Raw genomic sequence first — 22319 nt, forward strand, 5'->3', positions numbered from 1 at the left:
CTAGGCACTATGATGGTAATGCTGGGGCAGTGGTAAGAATGAATGGAAGAGTGTTCATATCTGGGGTCGAATTTGATATCCCTGGGGTGAAATCTGGCTCCAAACTAACCATGAAGAACCACGATGTAAATACTGCAAACAAAGGTGCCAAGAAGCTTACAGAACCTCGACCTCTACTGTCGAGCAGTGGAGGTTGCAAGATTCTGTACGAGGCACAGGTAGGTTCACACTTTAAATATGCTCTGCTTTCTAGAATTGCCTGCCCTCTGTCTCATCTGCGACCTCATGATAGAATGGAGAAGAGAGCAAGACGGATCATCTCTCACCTGGGTCCAGTCTGGATAGTTCTGTTATTTCAGTAGAGCCTTCAACATAGCAGGGACGTGGATGACCTAATTGTTTTGTACAAGGTTAATATTGTCAAAGTACCTCACTTGGCTCCACCCGAGGGCAGTGAGAAGTGAGTTTCTATACAAGACGGGCAGCAAGCAACAAATACACTCTGAGATAATTTATTCTTAGGATGACTCGAGTCTGGAACATATTTGTACAGCATAATGACATCCACGAAATAAAGTCATTTGACCATGTAAAATTCCAGGCCCACAGATGTCTTCAATTTCATCATTTCATCTATTTGTATGTCTCATAGTAATAACAGGTTCTTAAATGATCTGAGTAGGAAGCAGCTCTTAGCATGTAAATTGAGTTAGGAACTCTTAAACTAACCCTGTGAAACCCTTGTGTAAATTAGAGTGAGAACCATAGAGAGAGAGAGAGAGAGAGAGAGAGAGAGAGAGAGAGAGAAAGAGAGAGAGATGGACAAAGACAGAGATGCAGATAGACAGACAGATGGACAAAGACAGACAGACAGATGGACAACGACAAAGAGGCAGATAGACAGACAGACAGATGGAGAGAGAGTCACTGACTTTGATCGAACGACTGACTAAATTGTGTATTTAATGACCAAAAATATTAACATGGAACGTAGTTTACTTTATGTATGTTATAATGCTTGTTCAGTACCATTGTATCATTAAGACTTGTGAGACTAAGTATACTAAGTGTTTACTCTACAGGACTCCAGTACCTGGCAGCTCTCAACTGGAACAGTAATACAGTACGACCTCTTGTTATGAAGGTAAGTTACCTCAGATATTTCTTGCTCACAATTTATAAAATAAGATATTTTTAAATTTATTTAAGTTGGCTGGATATACATAGTAACAATGTATACCCATCATATGTAAATATGTATATCTGCATGTAAACGGATTGAATTAGTAAGTGTTAAGTGAATAACAAGACTGAGAAGATCAGATAATAGAGAAAGAGAGGCTAGAAATTAAACAAATGCAGTTTTCCGGCGATAAACAATATTCTGCATTACACGCAATTAGGAATCACTCAATGACTCCATGTCTCTGCCTACATCACAGTATTTCTTTTTGTAATAAATTTCATTTTCTAGGTATCTTCTCTCTTCTTGATCGACCTTGATCGTGGAACACATTTTTAGTATGTAGTAATGCTTAGACTTTTCTCCTTTCGTCATAGATTTTTATAATTGCTAAGATGCATTTAGAGACCTCTGAGAACTTTTAATAATAATGTTTTAAAATATATTTACCAAATGCTGGTTATTTTAACATGGTATGACACCATTTATTAGTATTGGATGTTTTATTCTTCTAATTTCATTGTTTATTAATTTTATCATTTTTTTCCTGTGTGAATGAGAGCTGAATTACTTACATGGTCAAATCGTAGGTCATGTGAAATATTAAAATTACCTGGATGAACCTCATAAGATACATACCAGTAATTAGTAACAAATATAATTATTCTTTATCAAGGTTACAGAGACGTAGGAATTTTAGGACATCCTAGGTCGCAAAAAATGTGCCCCTTCGATTCCTACTACTCTCATATCTCCACAAGTCACTCTGGACCTACATTAATTTCAAATGAAGTACACATCACCAGAAATTCTGGTAAATCATTAATATAAATATGTGGACTGTATGTTAAATTTAGTTAATGAATTTATATTAATACCACTCACCAATTTGTCTGGAGATTACTTGGTGTGTCACACATAAACCCCTGCCTAAAATGTGAAGAAAATACTGGCCAGAATTTCATCATAAATATGGACATGACTTAACCGGGGTTCCCGGATTGTTCAGTCCACTCGCTGCCTTCTCACGTTCTGCAGGACTGCAATTCCAACAATTTCTGCTCCTATTTGAGGGGTTTCAACCACAATTTAACCTCCAGAGCGACGAAATTTATTCACGTTACACTAGCGTGTCTTAGCCCCTTCCCCAAACAATGGCGTCTCCTTTCTCAAGTGACGCTAACACTGTTGTTGGTTCCTGTTTTATTTACAAATTAATTTTTATTAACTTCAATGTATTTCACTAATTTACATACAAAATACACTGTATTTTTGGAAAACATGCAGTATTTTCCACACTGCGGCCGAGCGGAATTCGTTGCTAAACGACTCAAATTGCTCCTTCCTCTAGGAGACGATTCCAGCCAGTTCTGGCTTGAGTGGCTGTTTTCCTAGTAGGTCTTACCACAATTTCATCTTCTTGCATTGCTTGGTGAAAACTATCTTCAATATCAGTCGTGTCACTTTCCCTAAGAGTCCAAGGGAATCAATTTATTAATCGTGCGTTAACTTTCCTGGCCACGACACAACACTTTGACATTCCTGACAACACCTTGTGCATCTGGATACAATGTCAATACTTGGCCCAGAGGCCACAATGTTTGATGCTTTTCAGTATCAATTAACACAATATCACCTGGTTGAATGTTCTGCCAATTTACTGCCTCTGTAGCACCATAAGAGTGTTCACGTAGAGTAAGAAGATATTCCTTGCTCCACACATTACACCAATGATCACTTACTTTATTTAACATCTTAAATTTATCACACAACACTGCTGCATCATTGTAATCTTCATCACTTTCTTCAGGATTATTTCTATAGACAGGGGTAGTTTCCAATTTCCTTCCACATATTAGGTGAGAAGGTGTTAATACATCTGCATCAGGTGTATCACTCATGTATGAGAGAGGGCGATTATTTATCCGATTCTCCGCCTCCACCAACACTGCATGGAATTCCTCCAAATTAATTCTCTTCCTGTGTAGTACTTTATGGAGACACCACTGTGCCTATCAGTCTTTCGTACAGCCCCCCCTGCCAAAGGGCTCTGAGAGTAATAAATTTCCAGGTACACCCTCGTTGGGTTAACAGGGACTGAACATCATTAGTCTTATTTAATTCTATCAAGTGTTGAGCACCCGCTACAAAATTGGTGGCATTATCCGAAATCATCAATCTCGGACAGGATCTCCTAGCTGCAAATTTTCGAAACAGCTGTATAAACTGTTCTGCAGACAAGTCCTGAGCCACTTCTAAATGAACTGCCCTAGTAGCAGTACAGGTGAACAAGTATACATACACTTTCAGTGGAACACCATCTGAAGTACCTGTTAAAATGATTGGACCACTATAGTCTACACCTGTTACATCAAATGGTTTCACTAATTGTACACACTCCTTTGGCAATGGTGGAGGACCTGGGTACATATAGGATCTGGCATCCACATGGCAACATATTACACAAGATTTAATGACCCTTTTTACACTTTGCCGTCCTTGTGGAATCCAGAATGTTTCCCTAATACAATTTAAGGTATCCTGTACCCCACCATGCATTACATTTTTATGGGCATTTAAATTGTTAGATGATGAGTTTTGGGCAGTAAAATAGGGTGTTTAGCATAATCACCCAATTCAGCATTTTGTAACCTACCTCTGCACCTAATTACATTGTTCTCTAAATACAGCCCCAATTTCTCTATTATGGAACCCTTCACAATTTTTCTTTCCATCATCAATTTAATTTCATTTCCATAGATTTCTTCCTGTACCCTCTTTATCCAATACTCAAGAGGATGTGAAAAATTGTATGAGACATTCATTTTGTTTAGAAATTTAAACGCCAACTTAGTTACATTGATTAGTTGGGTAAAGAAGAATACCTATTTATATCAGTAGCTAAGGAAGGACAAACTATTGAAGCTGTGGTCACAGTAATTTCAACAGGAGCAATATAGGCCTTTTGTATAAGCCAATTAACTATTTACCAATCAGCTCGGTCCTTTAAAACATGATACAGCATTTACGAATTTAGCATAAGGTAAATCTCAAGACAAGAATTCAGTTGGATTCTCCTCACCAGGTATATGATTAAATGTTAACATATGCTGAACCAAACTATTATATTTCTCTTGCATCTGATTAATTTCAGCGACTGTGTTTTGTACGTACACAATTTTACTGTTTCCATTACGAATCCATTGTAAGGATACCTCATTATCAGACCAAATTACAGTGTCGCTAATATTTATCTCCTGCAACTTATTTCTTATATAATTAGTGAATTTGACACCTACATAAATGGCTGTTAATTCCAACTGAGGTAAGGTACATGATTTAATTGGAGACACTTTTGTCTTAGACATAAGAGAAATAACACTATTACATTAAAGGTAAGCGACTGCTCCATACGCCAAATTTGAAGCATCGCAAAAAATGTGGAGTATATTTTTTCCATCTGGATTGGCCACCTGGTGTGGGAACTCCAACATTGGAATTTTTTCATAACCACCAATTAATTCTTCCCACCTGTTAATGAATTCCTAAGGTAGAGTTTCATCCCAAGCACATTTAAGCTTCCATGCTTCTTGGATTAACAATTTCTCTCTTATAGTAAGGGGTGACACTAAGCCTAGTGGATCAAAACATTTAGAAACTTCAGCTAGCAAGACTCTCTTGGTTAATTTATTGGGCATACTGTAATTATTACGTTTAAACATTAACAAGTCTCTCTCAGTATCCCAAGTTAATCCCAATACATTACTACATTTTGGTACTTCATCTCCAGGGTAATCTTTATTTATTTTGTCCTTTAATTTGGACGCATTACTATTCCATTCCCTCATAGGCATATTTGCACTTTGCATTATTTTATTACCCTTTCCATATGTCATTAACAGTTCCTCTTCAGTTGACGTCACACACAGGAAATTGTCCACATAAAATTGTTTACTCATTACCTTACTCAATGGACTTCTCATACGTTTAAGGTGTGCATTTATCGTCGCTTGAAGTAGGAACGGACTGGATGTAGCACCAAATAATACGCTCCTAAAGCGAAAGGTTTTCAGAGGGTTAAGTGGATCAATAGGATTCTCAGGCCATAAGAAGCAGGTACAATCCCGGTCAGCCTCTTGTAAACTCACTCTTTGGAAAGCTTTACTTATGTCAGCTATAAAGGCATAATTCTTCATCCTGAAATTTAATAAGATATCTCCTAATTTTTCCGTCAACGACGGACCTGTCATCAAACAGTCATTTAAACTAGGCACATTTTTGTTACTCCTGGCACTACAATTAAACACAATCCTCAGAGGAGTGGTCTTAGAATCCTTCTTCACTTCGTGATGTGGCAAACAGTGACCATAAATTTTGGCTTGCTCAGGAGGTACCTCCTCTATAAATTTATTATTTAACTGTTCAATAATTATATCATTATAGGCAGTCAACAATTCTGGTGTCTTACTCAGTTCACGGAGTTGAGCCTTTAATTGTCCATATGCCATCCTGTAATTAGTGGGCAATCCTGGATGGTTCAGTCTCCACGGAAGTCGCACCCAGTGTTGGCCAGATTCAAATTTTACATTTCTCATGTACTGTTCCTGAGTAAAAGATTTGTCTGAACTTTCCTCATTTACATTGATTCCAATGCTGTCTAATTCCCACAATTTATTCACTGGTTCAACACCTTCCTTTATGGAAGAATTATACTGGGGCACGATTTCATGAGTAAGACACACAGTGATGGTATTTATAGTTTCCTCTAGCCATGCATTATTATTACGAGGAATCCTACCATACATTACATGGCCTCCTGCAGTCTTTAATTAAAAGGGTGACACCACATTTCTTTGTCATACCCTTTACAAAGGAGGCATAATAGTCACTACCTATCAAAATATTTATTGGGCCTAAAGAATTATCATTTACACCAGAAGGTGCTAAATTTACAGGATGTGAAAGCTTTTCTGTAGTTTTACTAAGCCCAATTGTAGATTTTTTTCTCTGGGAGCCTATCTACAATTGCTGCATTAATACATTTTTTCTCATTGCCCAAACTGACAGTTACATAAACAGTGTCATACAATTGAACCCTTTTATCTGATAGAAAACCAGATAATTTTAGAGTTGTAGGATCTCCCATTTGCACCTTCATTCCATTAAGGCATTTACGTTTTATGAAAGTACGTTGTGATCCCTGGTCTAACAATGCATTTACATTTTTTAATTTATGCCTTTTATCATCAATTTTTGCCTCTAACACAGGTAAGGCTACTTCAGCAAAACCATCATTATTAACATTAGCAGCAATCTTTACATTAGCTTCTGTTGTATCAGGGTTGTCAACGTTATCATTATTATCACCATTATCATATAAACCCTTACACATGACTAAATGGTGCCTTTCTTTGTGACATTGATAACAGTTGTTTAATTTGGCATGACAATCCTTTACATTGTGATTACCTAGACATCTGATACATTTGTCAAGTTCTTCCAATCTTTCAACTTTATCATCCCATGAATTGTATGCATTGCAATTCTTAGAAAAATGAGTACCCTTGCAGAAGAGACAATCTCTCTTTTCTTGATTGGTTTCTTATTAAGTGGACTACTCTTAGGAAGGCAGTTATTCTTCTTTGTGGAGAATCACTATTTCTCATTCCTGCTACTTGATATGCACCTATGCAACTCTTTTCAGGAGATGAATTTTGATTGATAACATTGGGATAATTTTTCCCTTTGTGAAACTTGACAGATACCTCAGAGTTATTACGTGTTGCATCTTTAAAATGAGTTAGTTGGCTGGTCTGCAACTGAACAATTAATTCTTGTAGACCTAGTCTTATTTCCTCTAGGCCAAAATAACCTTTGTGATAATTGTTCGAGACCATTCAAGTGTTTTACAGCTTAATTTATTCTGTACAATGGCACTTAATAACCAGTCTGATTCCTTCAGATTATATTTATTACTTAAAGTTTTGAGAGTGCTCTCCAGTTTAACTCTAAACTGTTGTAAACCTTTGTAAGTGTAATCTGGAGTTTTTAAATTAACAGTGATAGATACTAAAGCCAACCTACTTTGTTCTATATTGCCATAAGTGACTTTCAACAAGTCAACTGTTTCCTTGTAAGAATCATCTACATTGGGAAAGGCTTGAATGAGTATGTGAGCATCTCCTCTTACCTGTCCTTTGAGGTAAAATAATTTAGTTACACAGGCTAGATCACTGCTTTAAAAATTGACCAAAACTCCTTCTAGTTTTCTCCAGGATTAAATACAAATAAACATAATTCTGGGAGTTTTGGCAAAGACATCTTATTTACTTGTATAGGTTGACTAACTGCCTGGGTTACACCTTTTAAATTATTCAAAGACTGGCTTTTACAAGAAAGAATTTTTTTTTTCTAATTCATAATACTGGTTAATCATAAGATCCATTTCTGTCTCATCTGCACAATTTACTAACAAATCTCCTTCATATTTTTTTGTAAAATAATTTGTATGAATCATATCTATTCCCTAAAGCATCTAAATACATTTTTAAATCATCAGTATTCACAGTTTCCTGATTCATTAATTCCAAACATTTATTGTATGCCTTTGTTACATGGCCCTTTCGAGACTGTAATGATGTTTTCTTGGTTCTAAATTCCTTGGGCTTGTCATCTACATTAATTTCCTCATTTTCACCCATGGTGCAAAATATTAAATTCAACTTAATTAATAACACTGATTATGTACTTAATTATGCACTTTATAAAGGTAAATATTACAACTTACCCTTGAATAAATCCTAGCTACACTTGAGCGTAGCAAAATCATTATTGTAGTAATTATAATCCACTACACAATTAAGTAAATTTGTGGACCCAATATCCACTTCCTTCAGTCATGTCACTTATAATTATTAAATAATTAATTCACTAATTAATGACTTCACTAATTACATCCGGTTCGAACAAGGACCAATGGTCAACTATGTGGAATATTAAAATTATCTGGATGAACCTCATAAGATACATACTAGCAACTGGTAACAAAGATAATTATTCTTTATCAAGGTTACAGAGACATAGGAATTTCAGGACATCCTAGGTCGCAAAAAATGTCCTCCTTCGATACCGACTCCATTCATATCTCCACAAGTCAATCTGGACCTATATTTCAAATGAAATACACATCACCAGAAATTCTGGTAAATCATAAATATAAACATGTGGACTGTAAAATTTAGTTAATGAATATATATATTTATATATCAGAAGGAGAATTTATATTAATACCACTCACCAATTTGTCTGGAGATTACTTGGTGTGTCACACATAAACCCTTGCCTAAAATATGAAGAAAATACTGGCCAAAATTTCATTATAAATATAAATATGACCTAACTGGGGTTCCCTGATTGTCCTGTCCACTTGCCTTCCTCTCATGTTCTGCAGAACTGTAATTCCAACAATTTCTGCTCCTATTTGAGGGGTTTCAACCACAATTTAACCTCCAGAGCGACGAAAAATATTCACGTTTCACTAGCGTGTCTTAGCCCTTTCCCAAAACAATGGCGTCTCCCTTCCCAAGCGACGCTAACACACTGTCGCTGGTTCCCTTTTATTTACAAATTAATTTTTGTTAACTACAATGTATTTCACTAATTTACATAGAAAATACACTGTATTTTCGGAAAATATACAGTATTTTCTACAGGTCATATGAAAGCCCTGAATGATCTTCGTCCAGTTTCCAGTTATCTTACTACCCTCCAACCTCCACAGATAGTGATGGTGAACCAGAGCAGTACACTGCACGCCACTTATGGCAATCTGGTGATCAACAAAAACGACGGCAAATACACACTCAACAGCCTCGGCGACTACCAGGGCAATTCAGGTGAGTACCGACACGTAAACCTGCCTCTCTTCCTCAAAAACAATGCAAAGTAAAGCAAGCGAAGAATGCTTTGCTTGGTTTTATAGGGGTTCAGCTTCGATGATGAGATATATTAAGAAGAGGTTTTTGTGAGAGGAGCGTCATGGAGGTGAAGGTGGGAAAGATTCACTCTCATCGTGTGTTAAGTTGTTAATTTGTATGCATATGTTGTAAATACAAACGTCAGAAGTGTTTTTTCCAAGACAACTAGCGCGAGGCCTGATGCATAACTCAGTATCCTTGTACCTGTTTAGAAAAAAAAATTAGCCTTGTTTATATAATTAGTATATCTAAAAAGGAGAGCTGAAGACTCCAGTCTGTAGATTTATAATTTCTATAATATAACTGGAGTTTTGTTTCTGGAAGTTATTCTAATTCTAACCTACAGATATTCCTGAAGCCAGACTAGAAGGTGGTCGAAAACTTCTTTGCATATCAGGAGGAAGAAAATTACGATTGCATTGGCTTGAAATTCTTTGTAGGGTTGATGAAGATTACTACACTGAAGGACCTGACTGAACAGTGACAACAGTCTTTGTTACTGAAGCCTTTCGTAAAACCGAAGATGTATTGGAGCAGGGGAGCCAAGATTCCAATGCTGCCGTTTTATTTATGTATCTCCGAAGGGGAACCTGTAAGAGGTTGCCTTAATTTTGTTCTTCCAACCTTTCCTTCTTATTTCTTTAATAATTGAAGAATGCCTCGTCCGATCGACTTCAAATTTTCAACTTTTGCGTGTGGTAACATTGACGATTTCCTGGAAAAACTGGTGTATTCACGTTTCCAATTACCTAAGTTAGTTGTGCCACCTGAGCGGCATGTTTATTATGCGCTCTCTAGTCAGATGTGAGCGGTAGCGCAAAAGAACAGTATTATAGAGGTCACAATGGATCTTTGACAGACCCCACCGTGGAAATGGCTCGAATAACCTCCAAAACCTTCAGTGGATAGCTTTAAATATAACAAGAAAGGTGTCTCCTAATTAGACAACGGCAGAGGTTGACCTATAAGGGTGTATGTACAAATCTGACCATAGTGAGATTTTATATTCCCTTTATATTGCATTAAGTACAAGGTATAACGATACCAACAATGTGGATGAAAGAAATTAAGTCTACAAACTAAGGGCATCTTTGTTGGAAATGCTTTATTTCTTGGAAGTTGATCACTCCTAATGATACAAAAGAATAAGAGAGTGCAGTATATAGAGAGAAAACATGTCACTGGTGAAAATCAAGTAAAGGCTTCAGGTTATCTAACAGCCTTGTCACTTAGAAAAGAATGTCATCGCCTATCAGAGTTGGATTCTTTGTTGATTACGTCTTGTTTGTTTTTATATCTAGTTTATATATTTATTCTAGTATCCAGTTTATATATATATATATATATATATATATATATATATATATATATATATATATATATATCTATATATATATATATATATATATATATCGTGCCGAATAGGCAGAACTTGCGATCTTGGCTTAAATAGCAACGCACATCTTGCCATATAGGACAAGTGAAAATTTGTGTATGCAATAATTTCGCCAAAATCATTCTGAACCTAACGAAAAAAAATACATTTCACTGTGTTTGTTTAGTATTAAATTATTGTAAACAAATCTAGAATATATTTAGTTGGGTTAGGCTAAAATAAATTGTTCTTGTTATAATAAGGTTAGGTAAGTTTTCTAAGTTCCTTTTGGTGCAAAATTATAAATTTTTACATCAACATTAATGAAAAATATATATCTTTAAACGTATAAGAGAAAATTTTAGAAAGGACTTAATTTTAAATGAGTTCTTGCTAATTGACCAGTTTTACATATTCGGCACGACATATATATATATATACATATATATATTTATATATATATATATATATATATATATATATATATATATATATATATATATATATATATATATATATATTTAAATACGTATAATGGATTAGGACGTCATGTGTTTTTGCCCACCATGAGGTAGGCCAAAGCAGCATGGGTTCGAGTCCTTGGCTAGCGCAGTGTTGTTATTGATCAATACCAGTCGTTAGTGGTCACAATAATATATATATATATATATATATATATATATATATATATATATATATATATATATATATATATATATATATATATATATATATATATATATAGAGAGAGAGAGAGAGAGAGAGAGAGAGAGAGAGAGAGAAAGAGAAGGGTTAGGAGTACGCAGATCCTCCCAGACTGCTCTACCAGCTTTCCTATTCTCTTCCATAGCATCAAACGAGTTGATAAGACAAATTCTTCCTGATACCCTCAGTGACTCAGCAGGAATAGAAGACCCTAGCTATGCCAGTGCTATCGTTGAATGGGAGACTCTTGCTGCTCCAGCACCAAACCCTAGTGCAGCACTGGCTCACAAACAGTCAAGCTGGAATGGCCCGATCGCTGAAAAGGTGCTTGCCAACATGCTGAGGGCTGCAACATCAGATAGTGAGATTGCCCGTCTCCAGGCTGTGAGCGCACCTTACTCTGGGGACTTCCTCCAAACAGTTCCCATATCGGCAATGGGAACCCGACTCGACCCTAAGACCCTCCATATTGCAGTGGCTCTGCGCCTTGCCGCCCCAATTCACACAGAATATACGTGTATTTGCAGCGAAGCGAAAGCAGACCAATACGGTCTACATGGTCTTAACTGTTCCAAAACCAAGGGCTGGCATGCAAGACACAATGAGGTCAACGATATCATTAAGAGAGCTCTTCCTACAGCTGGATGCCCAGCCGAGAGGGAGCCCCAATCACTAGCAGCCAAAAATGCCCACAACCCAGCAAACTGCCCCGACAGGATCACCATCTATTATTGGAAGAATGGAAAGCTCTTAGCATGGGATTATACCTGTGTGTCCACACTGGCTGACACCTATATCCATCACAGTGTGGGGCGACAGGGAGGGGCTGCTGACCACAGGGAGGAGTACAAGATCAGCAAGTACAGGGACATAAGCCAACAGTATCAATTTGTCCCAGTGGGATCAGAGACCTTGGGATCAAGGGGAAAAAATGCAACACGTTTCCTTAAAGAATTGGGTTCCAGACTTATCGACACCACCAGGGACCCAAGGGCAGCCACTTTCATGTTCCAGCACCTCAGCGTAGCCATCCAGAGGGGAAATGCTTGCTGCATACTTTGCTCGCGTCGAGCCTCGGAGAAGCTGGGGGAAATTCATAATCTTTGATACACTATGCCATTGTATTCATGTTTATGTATTTCTGTAAATGTATTCTGTTTATTAATAAATGTTCACATAGAATATCAAATATAAGGGGTGGTAGGAGAAGAAAATATTCAAACAGCTCCGCGGAAAACCTTGAGTTTTCTCTGAGGTACGTTCGTTGTCTTCTCTGAGGATGAGGGTCCCCAGTCCAGTTATAGAGGTGGTACCTTCATTTATTATACATATATATGTATATATATATATATATATATATATATATATATATATATATATATATATATATATATATATATATATAAGTGTGTGTGTGTGTGTGTGTGTGTGTGTGTGTAATAATATCACAATAAATGGGTAATATGAGAATATGGAAAATAACCACTGTGAAAGAATAGTGAAATTCCAAAAGCTTTCGTGACTTCTCATTTTATGAAGGAACTGTATAAAACAATACATCAAAGGGGCTCTGGTGGCCTGGTGGTTAACGCTCTCGCTTCACACGGCGAGGGCCTGGGTTCGATTCCCAGCCAGAGTAGAAACATTGGACGTGTTTCTTTCCACCTGTTGTCTATGTTCCCCATCAGTAAAATGGGTACCTGGGTGTTAGTCGACTGGTGTGGGTCGCATCCTGGGACACTGACCTAAGGAGGCTTGGTCACAGACCGGGCCGCGGGGGCGTTGACCCCCGGAACTCTCTCCAGGTAATCTCCAGGTAAAAAGGAAGACATGTAAAGAATCAAGACTACACCTCACCATCACATCCCACAACATAGCAACACCTCAGACATGCGTGACGACACCCGACTCTGTGAAACACACCTAGTACTCTACCCAAGAATTAAGATTTATTACATGTTTAATGTATCATTAAATTCTTCCCAAATTATATTAATTACAAATAAATCCAATTTAAATGAACCAAAGGAAATATTCATATTCTCAAAACTGCTTTTTATGAAATGTGATTCAATTATAATCCTGTTGACCATGGATTTGCTTGATACAACTTTCCCAGCCTTTTGAAAATCAATTGGATGGCAAAAATCTCTCATACGAATAAATAGAGCATTAGAATCTTGTCCAGTTCTAATGCTATATTTATGCTGCTTTAATCTTAGTTCGAGATGTGTCTATAAGATTTCTTGTAAAATCACCTCTATCTATCCTGTCCTCCAGTGTCGTGAGGTCGAGATCCCTTAACCTTTCCTAGAAGGACATGCCCCTTAGCTCCGGGACTAGTTTTATTGTTCGGCTAGGTGTGGGTTCCGAACTGGTGCTGCATACTCCAATATAGACCTGACATTCACGGTGTACAGGGTCCCGAACGATTCCTTATTGAGATGTCTGAATGCTATTCTTAGGTTTGCTACGCGCCCATTTGCTGCACTATTATTTGGTTGATGTGCGCCTCAGGAAATGTGCCTGGTGTTATAATCACCCAAAGATCCTTTTCCTTGAGTGAGGTTTGTAGTCTTTGACCCCCTAGACTGTACTCCATCTGCGGTCTTCTTTGCCCTTCCCCAATCTTCATGACTTTGCACATGGTGGTGTTGAACTCCAGGAGCCAGTTCTTGGACCAGGCCTGCAGCCTGTCCAGATCCCTTTGTAGTTCCACCTGGTCCTCGTCCGATTGAATTCTTATCATCAACTTCATATTATCTTCTGAGTCTATTCCTTCTATCATGCCATTCACATTTACAAGAAAGAGCACCGGTCTTAAGACTGACCCCTGTAGAACCCCGCTGGTCACAGGTGCCCACTCTGACACCTTACCACGTACCATGACTTGCTGATGTCTTCCCGAGAGCTATTACCTGATCCACTGCAGTACCTTCCCTGTTATACCTTAGGTAGTTGCCCAGTTTCAATGGATGTGTAGAAGGTTATTGTTAGTGGCACACACAGCATCTCTGCTCCCTCTCTCAAAACCCACGGAGAGATTTCCAGTCCCATCGCCTCTGAGGTATCAAGTTCACATAGCAGCTTCTTCACTTCTTCCTCGGTCGTGTGTATTTCGTCCAGCATTTGTTGGTGTACCTCCTTATTCTGATATCGAGGAATCCTTCCTGCCTCCAATGTAAATTCTTTTTTAAATCTCATGTTGAGCTCCTCACATACCTCTTGGTCGTTTCTTGTGAACTTCCCGCTTTCCTTCCTCAGCCTGATTACCAGGCCCTTAACTGTTGTTTTCCTCCTGATGAGGCTATACAGCAGCTTCTGCTTAGACTTGAGTTGCGATGATATGTCATTTTCGTATTGTCACTGAGCCTCCATTCGTATCTATCTGGCTCTTTGGCTAATCTTTTTATTTTCCTGGGTCCTTTGTCTTCTGTACTTTTTCCATTCTCTAGTGCGCTTAGTTTTGTGTGCATGTGTGTGTGTGTGTGTGTGTGTGTGTGTGTGTGTGTGTGTGTGTGTGTGTGTGTGTAAACAGTGTGCGTGAATTAGTTACCAGTTATCAAAGGCACCTGACGATAGACACTACCTGTTTTGCATTGTGTGTTTGTTTTGGTGGGTGGGTGTGTGTGTGTGTCTGTGTGTATGTATTTGTACTCTCCTATTTGCACTCACTTATTTGTGGTTGCAAGGCTCGATTCACAGCTCTTCGGTTGCGCTTCTTCGCTGGTCACTACTAGGTCGACTCTCTGCCTGCTCCAAGCGCATTATCTTATTTCTTTTTAAAGCTGTGTATGGAACCTGCCTCCACTACTTCACTCTCCAGATTGTTCCACTTCTTGACCACTCTATCACTGAATAAATTCATCCTAACATCCCTGTAACTCATCTGAGTTTTCAAGTTATAACCCCTTGTTGTTGTGTGTCATCTCTGAAACATTCTTTCCCTATCCATTTTGTGAATTCCTCTCAGAATTTTATATGTTGTTATCATGTCTCCCTTATCCCTCCTGTCCTCCAGTTTCATCAGGTTGATTTCCCTTAACCTCTCTTTGTAGACCTTGCCCCTTAACTCCGGGACTAGTCTTAATGCAAACCTTTGCACTTTCTCAAATTTCATGAGTGACTATGTGTTGATGCCATACTGGTGCTGCATACTCAAATATGGGTCTGACGTATATGATGTATAGTGTCATGTATGACTCCTTACTAAAGTGTCGAAACGCTATTCTTAGGTTTGCCAGGCGCTCATATACTAGAGAAGTTATTTAGTTCATGTGCGCCTCAGGAGTAGCGCTCGGCATTATACTCAGGAAATGAGTGAGGTCTTAAGTCTTTGGCCCGCCAGCGTGTACTCCGTCTGCTGTCTTCTTTGACCTTTCCAAATCTTCATGACTTTGAACTTGGTCTGGTTAAATTTCAGGGCCCAATTGTTAGACCATGTTTGCAGCCCGCGCAGATCCTCTTATAGTACTACTTGATCCTTGTCCGATTGAATTCTCTTCATTAGCTTCACATCGTCTGTAAACAGGGTTACCTCCGAATCTATCCGTTCCGTCACGTCATTCACATATACAAGAAACAAACCCCTCTCGTCACATGTGCTCACTCTGACATCTTGGTACGTACCGTCACTCATTATTTCCTTCATGTCAGGTATTCCCTGATCCACCAAAGTGCTTTCCCTACTTTTCCTGCCTGTTCTTCTAGCTTTTGCACCAATCTCTTGTGCAGTACTGTATCACAAGCCTTCTTACAGTCCAAGAAAATGCAGTCTACCCACTCCTCTCTCTCCTATCATACTTCTGTTACGTTGTCCTAGAACTCCAGTAGGTTTGTGACACAGGATTTCCCATCACTGAACCCGTGCTGGTTGTCACGTGTGAGTCCCTTCCTTTCTAGGAGCTCCACCACTCTTCTCCTAATAATCTTTTCCATGACTACATTCTATACATGTCAGTGACACTGATATGCAGTTTATTTCTGCCTGTCTATCTCTTTACTTAAAAATAACTACATTTGCTGTCTTCCACTTCTCAGAAAGTTGCCTTGTTTCGATAGATTTGTTGAAAGATTATTGTCAGGAGCACACACAGTGCCTCTGCGCCCTCAGGACCCAAGAATAGCTGTTATCTGGGCCCACTACCTTCGAGGAATCTAGTTCACATAGCAGTTTCTCCCACCTCCTCCTCCTCAGCTGTATACACTACCACCTAGGTTTGCTGGAAGCCTTTCTGTCTCTACTGAGAATGCCTTCTTGAATCTAGTGCTGAGGCTCTTCACATACTTTCTGGTCATTCCTTGTCAGCTCCCCTCCATCCTTCCCCAGCCTGATTACTATTGTTTTCCTCCTGATCTATCAGGTTGCATAACAACTTTGGTCACATTTGGATGTCGCTGCTATGCCATGCTCATATTTCCGCTATGCTTCTCTACTTATCTACGTATGTTCGTTTCTGGCTCTTCGGCCACACAGCTGCCATCAAATGTTGGGTTTAGTTATAGGAGCGATTTGTTAAACAATCCACCCAGTCCTTGCTGTAGAAGTAATAGTAGTAGTGATAGAAGTAGTGGAAGTAGCAGTAGCAGTAATAGCAATAGAAGTAGCAAAAGTAGTAGTAGTAGTAGTAGTAGCAGTAGTAGTTATAATAGATGTAGTAGTAGTAATATAAGTAAAAGTAGTATTAGTAGTAGTAATAGTAACATTAATAGTAGAAGAAAAAGAAGTAGTAGCAGTAGTAGTAGTAGTAGTAGAAGTAGTGGTAATAATGATAATATTAGTAGTAGTAGTAATAATAGAAGTAATAGTAGTATTAATAGTAGAAGCAGTAGCCGTTTACCTGGAGTTTACCTGGAGAGAGTTCGGGAGTAAACGCCCCCGCGGCCCGGTCTGTGACCAGGCCTCATGGTAGATCAGGGCCTGATCAACCAGGCTGTTACTGCTGGCTGCACGCAATCCAACGTACGAGCCACAGCCCGGCTGGTCAGGTACCAACTTTAGGTGCCTGTCCAGTGCCAGCTTGAAGACTTGCAGGGGTCTATTGGTAATCCCCCTTATGTATGCTGGGAGGCAGTTGAACGGTCTTGGACTCCTAGCACTTATTGTGTTGTCTCTTAGCGTGCTAGTGACACCCCTGCTTTTCATTGGGGGGATGTTGCATCGTCTGCCGAGTCTTTTGCTTTCGTAGAGAATTATTTTCGTGTGCAAGTTCGGTACTAGTCCCTCTAGGATTTTCCAGGTGTATATAATCATGCATCTCTCCCGCCTGCGTTCCAGGGAGTACAGGTTCAGGAACTTCAAGCGCTCCCAGTAATTGAGGTGTTTTATCTCCGTTATGCGCGCCGTGAAGGTTCTCTGTACATTTTCTAGGTCAGCAATTTCACCTGCCTTGAAAGGTGCTGTTAGTGTGCAGCAATATTCCAGCCTAGATAGAACAAGCGACCTGAAGAGTGTCATCATGGGCTTGGTATCCCTAGTTTTGAAGGCTCTCATTGTTCATCCTATCATTTTTCTAGCAGATGCGATTGATACAATGTTTTGGTTCTTGTAGATGAGATCCTCCGACATGATCACTCCCTGGCCTTTGACGTTAGTTTTTGGCTCTATTGTGTGGCCGGAATTTGTTTTATACTCTGATAAAGTTTTAATTTCCTCATGTTTACCATATCGGAGTAAATGAAATTTCTCATCGTTGAACTTCATATTGTTTTCTGCAGCCCATTGAAAGATTTGGTTGATGTCCGCCTGGAGCCTTGCAGTGTCTGCAATGGAAGACACTGTCATGCAGATTCGGGTGTCATCTGCTAAGGAAGACACGGTGCTGTGGCTTACATCCTTGTCTGTGTCAGAAATGAGGATGAGGAACAAGATGGGAGCGAGTACTGTGCCTTGCGGAACAGAGCTTTTCACCATAGCCGCCTCAAACTTGACTCTGTTGACTACTACTCTTTGTGTTCTATTTGTGAGGAAGTTATAGATCCATCTATCAACTTTTCTTGTTATTCCTTTAGCACGCATTTTGTGCGCTATTACGATATGGTCAAACTTGTCGAAGGCTTTTGCAAAATCTGTGTATATTACATCTGCATTCTTTTTGTTTTCTAGTGCATCTAGGACCTTGTCGTAGTGATCCAGTAGTTCGGACAGACGGGAGCGACTTGCTCTAAACCCATGTTGCCCTGGGTTGTGTAATTGATGGGTATCTAGATGGGTGGCGATCTTGCTTCTTAGGCTCCCTCCCTTTGTGGAGTGAGGCTATATCTGTTGTTTTTAGTAACTGCGGGACGCCCCCAGTCTCCATGCTCCCTCTCCATAGGATGTTAAAAGCATGTGATAGGGGCTTCTTGCAGTTCTTGATGAACACGCAGTTCCATGAGTCTGGCCCTGGGGCAGAATGCATGGACATGTCATTTATCGCCTGTTCGAAGTCATTTGGTGTCAGGATAACATCAGATAGGCTTGTGTTTACCAAATTCTGTGGCTCTCTCATAAAAAAATTCATTTACATCTTCGACTCTCAGTCTGGTCAGCGGCTTGCTAAAAACTGAGTCATATTGGGACTTGAGTAGCTCACTCATTTCCTTGCTGTTTTCTGTGTAGGACTCATCTTGTTTAAGTAGGGGCCCAATACTGGATGTTGTTCTCGACTTTGATTTGGGTTTCTTTCGATTTCGTTTATGGCCTTTAGTTCTTCCCTCGATTCCTGACTCCTATAAGATTCCTTTAGCTTAAGTTCGATGTTTGCTATTTCTCTGATCAGTGTCTCCCTACGCATTGCAGATATATTGGCCTCTTTTAGCCGCTGTTATTCTTTTCCGTCGCCTGTAAAGGAAGCGCCTGTCTCTTTCTATTTTACATCTACTCCTCTTTTTTCTTAAAGAGGAGCATACATCGAGTGCCACAGAGTTAACCTGTTCTAGGCATAAGTTGGGGTCTGTGTTGCTTAGTCTATCTTCCCAGTTTATATCATTTAGGACTTGGTTTACTTGGTCCCACTTTATGTTCTTGTTATTGAAGTTAAATTTGGTGAAGGCTCCCTCGTGACTGGTCCTATTTTGTCAGTCTGGGGTTCCGCGCATACATGTCTGAACCTCGATTATGTTGTGATCCGAGTATACTGTTTTTGATATGGTGACATTTCGTATCAGTTCATCATTGTTAGTGAAGATGAGGTCCAGTGTATTTTCCAATCTAGTAGGCTCTATTATTTGCTGGTTTAAGTTGAATTTTGTGCAGAGATTTAAAAGCTCGTGTGTGTGTGAGTTCTTATCTGAGCTGCCTCCTGGTGTTATCACTGCAACAACATTATTTGCTATATTTCTCCATTTTAGGTGCCTTAAGTTGAAATTCCCCAGGAGCAAGACGTTGGGGGCAGGAGCTGGAAGGTTTTCCAGACAGTGGTCAATTTTCAACAGCTGTTCCTGGAATTGTTGGGACGTTGTATCCGGAAGCTTGTAGACTATCACAATGACTAGATTTTGGTTCTCGATCTTTACTGCTAAAACTTCAACTACATTTGAGGCATTAAGCAGTTCTGTGCAAATAAGTGACTGCGATATACAGGCCAATCCCCTCCCCCTCCTTTTGCCTGTTCACTCTGTCGCATCTGTATAGGTTGTAACCTTGAATCTATATTTCGTTGTCCAAGTGCTCCTTTATGCGGGTCTCTGTGAAAGCCGTGAACATTGCATTTGCCTCTGCAAGCAGTCCACGGATGAAAGGTATTTTGTTGTTCGTTGCTGGCTTTAGACCTTGTATATTTCCAAAGAAGAATGTCATTGGATTGGTGGTATTGGTGGTACTGGAGGGGACTTTTTTTCCGGCACTAATATCTGTATCTGTTGGTTTGGAGTGGAGGCCATCGAGTGTGATTCCACTCCATAAATAACTGGATTTGGTGTACGATTTCTGCCATTTCCTGCCAGTTTTTTTTTTCCTTCCTGGCACTAAAAAACCTTTCCCTCTTGAGTGGCTGTGGCTACCCAGGTTTTTCCACGGTCTGGATGTTTTGTATCTTTTTGTCCCCTTTAGATGGTGTGCCTGGCAATATAAGTTACAGCACTGTCTTTCCTGTACTGAAGAGGGACACATTTCAGGGTGAAAAAGCTTACAGGAAGGGAGTTTGCATTTCCCTGTTGTCACATGGGCACGACATTTTCTAGGGTGGTCAAAGTTGCACGTCCCATCTGTTTTTCCAGATATCCCATGTCTGCAGATACCAAGTGCATGATATGTGCACAGGCTTGGTTTCTGTTTGCCTTGGATTTTTGTGGCTGTATTCCCTGTTGGTGCATGTTTTCCTGTCTCATTCCTATCCTCACTAGTACTAACAATGGAGCTCTCACCAGTTGTTTCTGGTAATATATCCTCACTATTACTTGTGGAGTCTCCTTGTTTGCTATCTCCTGTGGTATTACTAGTTTGTAATATTGGTTTTATCTTGTCCTTGACTACACTTGTTTCCCCACTACAGCTCCTGTCTCCCTCGAGGCCACTAATATGCATTTCACCATGCATACAGTTACTGTCTACCAGGACAGCACCTCCAGCCTCACAGTTACTGTCTACCAGGACAGCACCTCCAGCCTCACAGTTACTGTCTACCAGGACAGAACCTCCAGCCTTACAGTTCCTGACTACATGGCCAGCACCTCCAGTCATACAGTTACTGTCAGCCAGGACATTATCTGCACCAAGGGTGATAGCACCATCCAGCCCAGACTTTTTATTTTCCCATCTGTTATAGAATGCTGCTTTGATGTTATCCTCTTTTAATACCAATGTGATTTTAGTCCATAGTACTAGTAGAATTAGTATAAATAGTATTAGCTGTAGTAGTACTAGTAATATTAGTAGTAGTAGTAATAGTAGTAGTAGTAGCAGCAGCAGCAGTAAGAAATGCGGTCGTAACTGTGCTGTTATTCCTTTACAGGAGATTATCTGACTGGAAGTGTTGGTCGAGCGTTCTGTGCCTATGGCAGCAGCCCTGACTTTTGTTGGTGGGGTAACCCAGGCGATACATCAAATGTAAGTTACAACCTGTGTCACACTAGGCCACTACCTGGGTCAATCAAAATCAATTCCTGGGTCACATCAAGACATGCTCTATGTCTCCATATCATGCCCTAGTTCACCAATTAACCAGGTTATGTCTTAAGGCAACAAGCAATGCCATAAGTCATCAGGTTAAGCCTTCAGTCACCGAGTCACACCATGGATCACAAGATTATGCCCTGGGATATCAGCTCATATATTAGAACACTAATTCGCATCCCAGGTCATGCATTAACTTGGCAGGTCACTAGGTCACGCCATAAGTCACCAGTTCGTGCCCTAGAACATCTGGTCATGTGCTAGGTCACGAGATTATGCCTGAGAGAAGGCCGCGATTCTTAGCAGCTAGCAATATTCACAATCCTGCAAACCGCCTCGATGGGATCACAATGTATCCTTGGAAGAATGACAAGCTTTTAGCATGGGACTATACCTGTGTGTTTGTTGAGAGGGTTCATGGAGATATGATGGTTGGAGATAAACACAAGTTGTTGGGTGGTAACATTTATATTAGCAGAGTGTGAGAGGGGAGCCCAGCCTAGCCTGTCCTGTTGCCTTTAGGTTCATGCGTGAACTGAGGAAGAGGCAGCGTATCACGCTCACATGTGTCATCACGTGACGCCACACATGCTAGCCACTGGGCCTAGCAAAATGGGTCAGCTATGTAAAACATATGGATGGTACTATGATACTCAGATAACATATACATATACAGGGGATCAGCAACTATGCTAACAGCTCAGCCATGTTACATATGTCGTCTCGACATACAATTATGCTATAGGCTGAACAGGCAGGTGGCTCTGGGCTGATTCTATACAATAGCAAAGACATATGTAACTTAGAACTAATGGATGATATCGTAATGCATTACAAATTAGAAGAACAAATCATAGTATAATAAAAGATGGAATTGATCAATCGATCTGTATTCATGCACTCTACAGATTCTGAGGAAGAATATATATTTACAAAGGTGAAAGTAATTAACAGCAAAGACAGACCTGGTGCGCACAGATCATTACT

General features: G+C 39.6%; 1 protein-coding gene across 1 annotated transcript in view; it reads left to right on the forward strand.

The window, feature by feature from the left end:
- The window catches only part of LOC128685266 (uncharacterized), a 245819-nt gene that overhangs the window by 44777 nt on the left and 178723 nt on the right, over positions 1 to 22319 (forward strand). The window contains exons 4-6 of the mRNA XM_070083031.1: positions 1083 to 1144; positions 8964 to 9078; positions 21172 to 21266. Coding sequence (XP_069939132.1) covers positions 1083 to 1144; positions 8964 to 9078; positions 21172 to 21266 — 272 coding nt within the window. The remainder of the gene's footprint in view (positions 1 to 1082; positions 1145 to 8963; positions 9079 to 21171; positions 21267 to 22319) is intronic.

This window comes from Cherax quadricarinatus, chromosome 8 (assembly GCF_038502225.1).
Source record: "Cherax quadricarinatus isolate ZL_2023a chromosome 8, ASM3850222v1, whole genome shotgun sequence".
NCBI classification, from domain to species: Eukaryota; Metazoa; Arthropoda; class Malacostraca; order Decapoda; family Parastacidae; genus Cherax; species Cherax quadricarinatus.